General features: G+C 42.2%; 1 protein-coding gene across 1 annotated transcript; it reads right to left on the bottom strand.

Moving 5' to 3' along the window:
* Positions 1-1,356: 1,356 nt before the first annotated feature.
* sypl1 (synaptophysin-like 1) lies at positions 1,357-8,149 on the bottom strand (the record flags this gene model as incomplete). The annotated part of the gene is made up of 5 exons (XM_079183522.1): positions 1,357-3,465; positions 3,798-3,989; positions 4,073-4,277; positions 4,385-4,503; positions 8,078-8,149. The coding sequence occupies 5 exons, from the start codon at positions 8,147-8,149 to the stop codon at positions 3,334-3,336; spliced, it is 720 nt and encodes a 239-aa protein (XP_079039648.1). The 3' UTR covers positions 1,357-3,333.
* Positions 8,150-10,093: the final 1,944 nt, after the last annotated feature.

Here is a 10,093-nt window from a genome sequence, read left to right as displayed (position 1 = left end):
TGGATGAACCAGATACCGCTTTATGCTTTACTGTAGGTTGAGGCTGGAAATATAAGACACGGGCCGTTGTACCAACGCTAGACTTAAATCTTCTCTCAGCTTCATTACAAGAAATTAGAGCACTATGAGCTCTTGCCAGGCAATTGCAAAGTAATGGGTGTAATGTATTTTGAAAAGAGAAGGTCAGAACTATGAATAACATTATGGCGTGAGTAGATCAGATTATATTATAAGGTTACAGTTGCAGTTTAATTTTGTGCATATAATGAAACGTTTATTTTAATTATTGGCTTCACCGCAACCTTGTGCAGGTTGGGGTCAGAGGTTAGACTCCACTGCAAATAAAACACCAACATAACAGCAAAATAAATCAGTTTATTTGAATATGTTGCAATTTGTTATATAATGTGTCAGCTTTTACAGTAATAAAGCACTGTAATCGGGGTCAGGTAGACACTGGTCAAAAGCAGCGTTTTTTATTTATTTTAATGGGGACATCATTAATTAAATATATTAAGTATCGGGCCAGTGAAACAAACTGCGCCCGGATGTTGAGATTGTCAAAGTGGCTCAGTAGGTCAAGCACATGGCACTACATTGACCTCCTGTGGCTGAAAACAGAACCTGCATTTCAAGTGCAAAGTGAGGCGAGATGAAAGTCAAGACACTTTCAAGTGGATCACCGCTCCTCTTCCATCACGATGATACTGAACAAACTGGTCACTTGAGTCCAGCTGTTATGCAACAGATACAGCACAGAGCAGCTCTTTTGGTACAGCTGCATGACGTTTACATCTCGTGGGTTTAAACCCTGAACAGAGGAAGAAGAAGAAGCCTGCGTCTCACATGACGCAGCAAGACGTCAAGTGTTTCAGCCGAATCAGAGGGAGAGCGAGTGAGACAGAGGAGGGGGAGAGAAGAGATACAGAGGAAACGAGGGCAAAGGAAACCACTTTGATTAGTTTGTACTGATGTGTCAAAGCCACACACACTTCATGTGGTTGAATGCAATCATTGCTGTCTTTCCCTCACACACACACACACACACACACTACACTTCTCTATTCTCTCCTTTGTCTCTCTCACTCACACACAGACAAACCCACCATTTGTTTTGTTGAATTCAAACAATTTCATACTTTTTTCTGTCTCCAAGATGTTTAAACCTGCTCTGTAAAATCTCCTATTTCACACATGACCGGGGAGGAAATGTGAAGTTAAACTAAAGTTGAATAGACGTTTTTAGTAAAAATGGTTTGGCTTCCATGTGAAGGCCTGACAGAAAAAAGTGCCAGACAAACACCCACATGTTGTGCACTGGAGACATACAAACACACAAAGAGATAAATGACAAAAGAATCATTCATTTTTATTGAAAAAACAAAAGGTACATTGAAATGGTGCATGTCACAGAGTGAATGTACGTCTCTCTTGAAGACCGTTTGGCAGGTTAAATGCATTGGAATCATTGACAAAGCTACACAGCTATAGTCGGATGATGATTACGAGAGTGCAGAGGCATAACCAGTACACCATAACCAGTGCAGCAGAGTTGTATGAATTCATCATCATCCCACTATTTTTATTACATTAAAAGGCAATAGATAAAAAAAGAAAATCAGAAATTCCTTCAAACAAAATCATCTACGAATAGCTAAAATGAAAAATAAGACAAAGAAGTGACATGAGTTTTATTAGACACAACACTAGCTCACTGTTTGGTGTCTCATTAATGATTTATAAAAAAACTAGACAATAAAAAAAAACAGCTGTTTTGACAACAACAAAATAACTGATTTAACATCATATGGAGATAAGGAATAAGCTTAAAAAGGAGGAATAAACGAGAGCTTTGGCAGAGCTGTTTCTGTTGAACAGCAATGCAAAAAAAGTCGCTTCCACATTCAAAGTGAGAAAAACACATTTTTTTTACACTATCAAGGAAGGATTTAACCTTCATCTGGTACCGGAGTTGAGACTAAATAAATTCAAAGTCTACGGACGCAGAGGAATTTAAGGATTACACACTCTGGCTGACTCACGCTGCAACATTTTAATGAAGTAATTAAGTCGGCAACTTTCAGTCAACTTTTCTTTATGGACTTACACTCTCACGGTACACCATGAAACCTCAGTAAGCACCATGTGAGTGCACTGTGCATGTTGTGATAAGAACGTCGTGTGTGAACTTACTCGCCTGATATTTGGGTCGGAGGCCATTTTACACAGTCGTCAGGTTCAATATATATCTAACCGGTCTGCTTGTCCGCACAGACTCACCGTCCTGAGGATGATCAGTGACGGATAATGACTTTATCGTGGAGTCCCCTCATCAGTGTGCTTCATGAAAACAGTACCTCTCTACACTACATTTTGATCTGAAAATGTATTATCCTAAATTTGGCTTTGTCCAGACATCTAAATACCCGCTAGCCACCACTAGAGGGCCTACGAATGAAAGAATGAATGAATATTTGAGTCATTTTCCAGATACACAAGGAGCTCTGAATCTAAAAAAATATACAAAATATGAAATAAGTCAACACATTAAAACACAGATGCAAATATATTGCTCAATGTCAAGGCCAATATCAAATGCTATATACCGTGAGCCAATAAATGACGATGGATGTCATTTTCTGATAAGGTAATATGGTAGAGAGTATTATGCTTCATATTGCACCACAGACAACCTGTTTTGTTATCTGTTACCCTGAAAACGTTGTCTTCCTAGAACGTTTGGTCATTGTCTGTGCATGTATCTGCTTACTAAAGCATAAGAAACCATCTAGGAGTTATGAAAAAAACCCACCTTTTAATTGCACCGTCGCATTGGTGTCGCGATAGTATATGAAACAGGTAAGAAATAAAAAGTTACAAAGACTGTAATCTACACATGAAACCGTCGTTGGAACACTTTTTCCTCCCGCAGCCTCCTACTGCTGCAGAAGAAATCTTTTGGGAAATTGACATTGCTTTTATGAAGTGTTCTCAGTTCAAGTAAGCCACGAATGTGCAAGGAATCACACGACAAGCTGGGTTACAAAACGCAAATTCGGCTCCGTGTACCTATACAGCTGCTAGCGTGTTGATAAAGTCAAAATCTAACACAGAATCCATCAGTTTTTCAACTGGCCATCTATCAAAATATCCTTCATTCAGTCTCCCTCCGTCACCTTCTCAAAGCTTCTTTATTTTTTTTGGACGTGTAATAACATCGGCACACGTGCACGCATGCAGTGTGCGTGTGCTCAAATTGTGTCTGTCTGTGACCGCTCCGTGGGTGGTGTGCACGTACGCGACGGATGGGTTTGTGTTGCTCTATATTGCGTGTTAGATGGGTGCAGGGACCTGCTGCCTTGCAGGCACGGGCTGAGAAGAGAACTTCTGGGCGTGCCAGCGGGTCTCCTTATACACAAACCAGGCGTTGCCCGCCCACACTAACATGTTGAGGTAGCCAAACACCTGGAAGAAAACACACATACAGATGTAATACAGGAGGCTTCTTATAACACACTGTGAATCTGAGAAATTGTATGTGATGACACAAACAATTTACATTTTATGGCTTTTATATCGATCACAAACCGCCACATTTGCTTTAGACCTGTGTTGAGCGGACCACAGCAACAGTGCCTGAGGTCAAATGAACGTGTTACTGCTCACTGTCTCATGACTGCGAGTCAGGCCGCTTAATGTTTCTGCTCAGGTCTTCTGAAGTAGTATTATATAAACATGCAGGGAGGGGGACACTGCCACAACTCGTTTATGAAGCTGCTCTGTATTTTCTTCCTCACCACGGAGATGTTGAGGGTCCTCATGCTGGCGAAGTCTGTGACCTCGCAGGTGACGTTGCTCCCCTTGCAGAGTGCCAGCGTGGCGCCGATGGCCGCCGTGTCCGTGGCGTCCTTCACGTTCTGCAGGCCCTTCGCCCAGGCGGACGAACACACCAGCCACAAGAAGACCAGGATGGCCGTGATCACAAAGTCCTGCAGACGAGGACGAGACTCTCATTTGCAGTTGGTTTCAGGGTGAACTGTCGGCAAACTGACCAAAAGAGATCAATACTCACAAAAATGGGTCCAAAGTCAGAGTCCTTGTAGACGTGCATGTAGCCTAAATACACCAACAGAGCCACCATGCTGTACAGGAAGCAGACGACGGCGATGCCCACAAAGAACTCCGCCGAGGAGGCCGAGTCTCCCACCATGTGCGTCGTCGTGACGGAGTGGTTGCAAAGAGTGGCGTTTCCCTCGACGAGCGGGACCTGGCTTAACCTGGCCACGATACAAGATGGAGAGGTTTTTATTGTATCGTCCTTTTGAAATTGATTACGCAACTGATGGCTTTTCAAAACCGCGTTGTGATGTGTTGTGAATCTCACCTAAATGGGTAGTGAAAGTTGGCATCGAGAGTCTCATTCCTGCCGTCGCCGCAGAAGAGAGATATGATGTTCTTCCCCGAGTATCCGCCGCAGCATCCAAAAGCAAATATGGCCGTGAGCTGTTTGGACGGACAGGAGAGAGAGAGAGAGCGAATGATTAGGGAGATGCTTGAGACTGATGTTTGGAAAACTCTGTTCTGCTTTGGGGAACTATCGGAGGTTTTGTCCAAGCGGAAGGCAGGATGTGCTTTCTAATAAACTTGCAATGCAAAAACACCAACTATGACACATTGACTGGAAAATGGAAACCCATAACCAATCATAATTTGATCGTGATCCTCCCTACGTGCATGTACTGTAGGGCAATGAGCGTAATGTCACCAGAACCTCAAACTTCGAAGAAAGTCGGCAACCTAAAACCGCGTCAGCAGGGCCAGAGGGAATAACAGATGGCCGGCAGTTTAATAATCTAACAAACAGCTGAAAACAAAACTCACGACTCAACCATTTTTACAAGCTCTTCTTACATTTGTTTGTCTCTCATGGAAATGCCTAATCTAAACCAGAGACCTTCCTCTCACAAACGAAATATAATGTGATTTGCATGGCCGCACTAATGCTGCCATTCAGCTCTTGGATTCTTTCTTGCAGGGGCAGAAAGCATCTGATTCAGCGTGGAGGCCATGTGACACTAATACTCTCCTTAAAACCAACACATACTAAATTCTTTTAGTCAGGCTGGCTGCTCCTTAGCTTAACCCTCAAACTGCAGCAGGCAGATCACATTATTTAAGGGGGGTTGAGCTCCTTCACCGATATCACCATGGATCTCATTTGTTCTGCTCAAAGTGTGTTGCTAACAGTTTTCACACGCTCTCAACACGCATGTCATCGTCACACATTCTCACTGGGCAGCCGGCGGCACAACAGACAGCTGTGCAACAGTACAACACTCATTCAAAGATTTAGCGCCACAGATGGGAGCTACATAGCCGTCCTAACAACACTTTTAAAAAGTGGATTTGGGGAACATGCTACAGCAAACGGTGGCTTATTTGCACATCTAGCAACATTAGCATTCATTTAGAGTTGCGTTTCTGGCCCCGTGTTCAATGTAAGTTTATATATTTACTCTCCTTTTATCACCGTTTTGGTCTCCACCGTCTCTTCAGGGAAATATCTGCCTCTGATGCTCCACTATGTTCACCAGCCAGTCGCTAACTATGTCTGTATGTCAAGATGGATCCTTTGTCCCCTTTGTACTGCGACTCCACAGGCTGACGTGTGGCCCAGAACACATCAGAAGCAGCGCCTTCATCAACCGTAAGATCACCAAAATGGACAGGAAGTGTATTATGACAAAGTAATAATCTTTGATTCACAGCTCCCACTGCAAAGTAATGACATGCACCAGTCTGTTCATCTATCAGGGAAATAAACACACTTTTATCTGAACTTAAATTCTGTTTCATCAGCACAACTATATGCATACATACACACACACACGCACACACACACAGACACACCTCGAGGCCCCTCTCCAGATGTTTCTCCAGATGTAACTGGCGGCCACTTCCTGTTTTTCGAGCTACACACCACCATTAGCTCCTTCTCTCACATTCTTGTTTCGCTGATTCTGTCACTCTCCCACTACAAGGTCAAGGAGCCTCAGAATGAATGGAGCACATCGGCCATGAATGCAACCGCTCACAATGTGTGATAGAAGTTCAGTTACAGGTTCCCGCACGTGATGCAAACGATGGAAAAAAAAGAGGACATGTAGGAAAAAGAAAGAGTGCTTCTCGTGGGAAGGACCCTCCAGCTGTAAAAAAAAAATAGAACTCATAAATCTGAAATATCTTGTTCGAAATAATCAGCAATGTTCTTCCACAAAGGTCGTTGAGTCCAGGACAGTCTGAACAAAAAAAAACAAAAAGCCACTGGAGCGTGTGTTCATTTTCCTTCAGACGCCCAAGAAACCTGTTTCTGCCTCTTTTGGCAGCGAGACCTGACATCTTCATCATCATTATTATTCAGCATGTTGAGTGAATGGGGCAGCATTGTAGCATTTGTTACTCCAAACCCTCCTTCCTGTTTACTACTGCGTGGAAGATAACATCGAGGGAGGTATGAGTGTTTAGGCTGAACAACTCTTGTGCAAAGTAAACAACTTTTTAATACTCAAGAGGATTACAGGTTAAATGGACAGCGGGCAAAAATGAACAATCTGTCAGAGCTCAACAAATATATAATTTTTATTTAACTGCTGTGTTAAATTTATGTCCAAAATCTGTTGGCCAAACACGCACTCACTGCAGCTGCCCGAAAGTAACTGATACATTATTCTACATGCATTGTTTTAATAGTCATGTTATTTATTAATGGAAGGCTTGACGCTCATTCATGCATCAGCTTTGTGTTAAAATCCTCCCTAAATGCCAGAGATTTGAGTCGTGTTGTAGACCAGAATTTAATAGTTAGCTGTTCCGAAAAAAAGTGCTCTAACTATTTTCATTATCTATTAATCTGCTGATTATTTTCTCCATTCATTTGAAGAACATCAGAATAGTAGTGACACAATTCCTGTCACGATTCCCTAAAGCCCCGGAAGCTATCTTCAAATAGCTTGTTTTGTCATACCAACTGCCTGAAATAAAAAAATAAAAAAAGAGTAAAGCTGTTTCAAACTCCTGGACCCGCTTAATGACGTGTCACTGCACACTATTGGGTGGGCTGGGATGCGCACAGGACATTCCCGGGCATTAAAGGCGGGAAATATGCACAGACAATTTACCATCCAGACCCTGGTGAATCACAAAATATGGAATAAGGTTATAGGTCAGGGTTACATATGGCCAACAACAGTGCAAACACACTCACACGGCCTCCTCCTGAGTCAGATGACTGGGTGTAACTGCGGCTCTATAGCGCTGTATGTGATATGAGAAAATAGAACAGCTGAGCTGCATTAACCATGCACTGGACTCCTCTGACCCACTTATGAAGAGCAGAACTGATGACTGGACGTTCACATGAGAAACTGTTGCAAGTCTCTCATGATACAAAAAAAAAAAGGTGTGTGCTCGAGTGCATGAGTAGCCAACCGTGCGCACAGTTACTCAGAGGTCAATTATTGCTGAGAGATGCATCAATCTGTAACTGTGCGGTCTGCAAAATGACCCAAAGGCACTTGGACATAAGTCAGCTTAACTCCCATTCGGCACGTTTTCTTCGTCAAACCCACACTTTCATTCTATGAATCTCAAAGATCTGGATTTTCTTTGTGAGATATTAAGCAGACGCAGACAATTCAAATTAAATAGAACATATTTTTAAGAAAGGTTTATTGTGACAACAGGCATTTTATTGGGTAGAAGCGTGTTTATATAAGTGCACATTTGAAGTTTGACTTATTAAATCACATAACTGCGTGCATTTTATTCATTCTCGTAGATGTGAAAACTCAAAGTTGATAAATGCAGAAAAAGTCATGTTCATGCTTTATGTATAAACATGTTCTGCCATCTGCATTTTTAACAAATTCCCCCTAAAACTGTTTACTGAAGGGATTTTTTTTCTCGCCGGGAAAATCCAAGAAAGGGACTGGACCTCCCTGTCCTCTGGGTATGAAACACACACGAACATGCGCGCACACATATACACACGCACATTCAGTAGATGCATCTAACTTACCCACTCCACCAGTTTGACGAAGCCCAGAGGCTCCTTCAGCGGCGACAAGTTTAGTCGAAATCCGGTCATCATGATTTGCGTCTCCGATCCAAAAATCTTTATCCAGTCGCTCCCAAACTGGGGATGTTGGTCCAACAGGGAGGAAAAAAGGGGAGTTGTTTGGCACAATGACGTGGTTTTTACTGCCGACGCTGCAAAAGATGACCGGCCCAAGTGGTTTAAAGTGACTTTTACAACCAGAGTTTGCGACCGAATCAAATTTCTGCCACGGAGGCGAGAACAGTCTACCCACTGAAAATACTGTTTTATGCGTTTCAGGAACTTTTGACAACAAATGTCAATGGAAAAAGAAAAAAAAATTGTTCAAGTGGATATTTCTTTTTTTTGCAGTGTAGTTTGAAAAACGAGTGCCTGCCGCTCTACTTGGTGATGCGCAAAATACGCAGGCGTAAAGTGCGTAAAGGGTGCCAAATTACGCTCTGCTTTTTGGTGAGAAAGCGTCGTGTGTATTTAATTACAGGAAACGGATGCGAAAGGAAAACGTGTGACCCTGTCTGATGGGGTCCACACTGTTGTCTCAAAAGGTTGCTCTTCTTCTGGGCTGGAGGAAAAAAAAATCTCCTACTACCAAACGATCATTCTATAACATCCCACAAAGACCACTTCATATACACGCAGCTAGTAGATACGTTACACAAGTACCAAAAGACTTCAGAAGTGTCCTACTGAGGTTTTTTTTATTGGATCCATCCGCAGGCTGCCTCCTCCTCCTCCTCCTCCTCCTCGCTGAGTTTGCAGTTACTGTAAAACGCCTGTTGGGTGCTGACTAGGTCATATGACTCTCTGCAAACCACAGACTCCCCAAATTCTTCAACCAAAGAAGAAGAAAACCTCAGAGACCAGCTACACCCAACCGAGTTAACATAAGATGAGGATCCTACATGTGGCGGTTTGAACTTAAACCTCCTGTTAAAGGGGACCGCCACCGGCTTTACAGGTTAGGATTGGTTCATCATCATAAAACAGCCTCCTCTCTTACCGTCTAAGACTAATCTACAGTGTTATGAGACAGAGCTGAGATTTTATTCCTAAAAAAACAGCTGCATTTATATTATAGGGCAGAGGTCTTCAACAGGGGGTCCGCGACCCCTAGGGGGTTCGCGGCGGTACTGCAGGGGGTCCGCGAAATTTTTGGTTGATTAGATCATTTTTATTTTTTCAAACTAGAATCTGTCCATTATTTTAATAGTTCAGTATTGTATGCAAGATAACAGGTATGTTTATGCATGGCAGTGGCGCCAATAGGCCATCACTCATTTTCGTTTCCACATATGTTTAAAATGAAAACGTCAATTTGAATAGCTTGTATGCATGATTATCATGCAATTGACAATGTTGATATTAGCATTGTATCAGCTGATAAGGTACGTTTCTAAATGGCAGTGGCACGGCCACCCTACTCACTGTACCTTGCACATGAAAAAACATGAATATATGAACCTGTGTATTATTTGAATAGCTTAGTATTGAATAAAGAGGTACGTTTATACATGGCACTAGGCCCAGTTTAATATAAAACAGAATTGTATACAATATATTATAGTAATATAGTAGGGGGGTTCATGCTCCATCTCTCTATCAGTTTGGGGGTCCTTGGCCTGAAAAATATGTGGTCTCTGTTAATGGAGAACGTTCGGGATGCGTCTTAAAACAAAAGCATACAAATATTAAGTAGACATATGAGGACAGACAGGAAACTTCCTGGAGAATGATTAAGAAGTTAAAAGACTCAAAGTGTTACCTAAATGTCATTAGGGTTTTACTTTGACAAGCGTATACATTTTTTTATGTTTTCAAAAGTCTGGACTCTCAGAAATATGTTTATTTGGCAAAACGGGGCTCTTAAAGCTGAGTGGCTGATGACATATGAGCTAACTGAACTGAAAACGTTATTTCTAAACAACCCAAATACAAAAGTAGGCAAAATAAATCAACCATTCCAAATTGACAGGGTGG

Source organism: Pholis gunnellus, assembly GCF_910591455.1.
Source record: "Pholis gunnellus genome assembly, chromosome: 22".
In the NCBI taxonomy this organism is placed as follows: Eukaryota; Metazoa; Chordata; class Actinopteri; order Perciformes; family Pholidae; genus Pholis; species Pholis gunnellus.
Note: the sequence above shows the minus strand (reverse complement) of the source record. Positions and strands in the feature narration are given on the sequence as shown.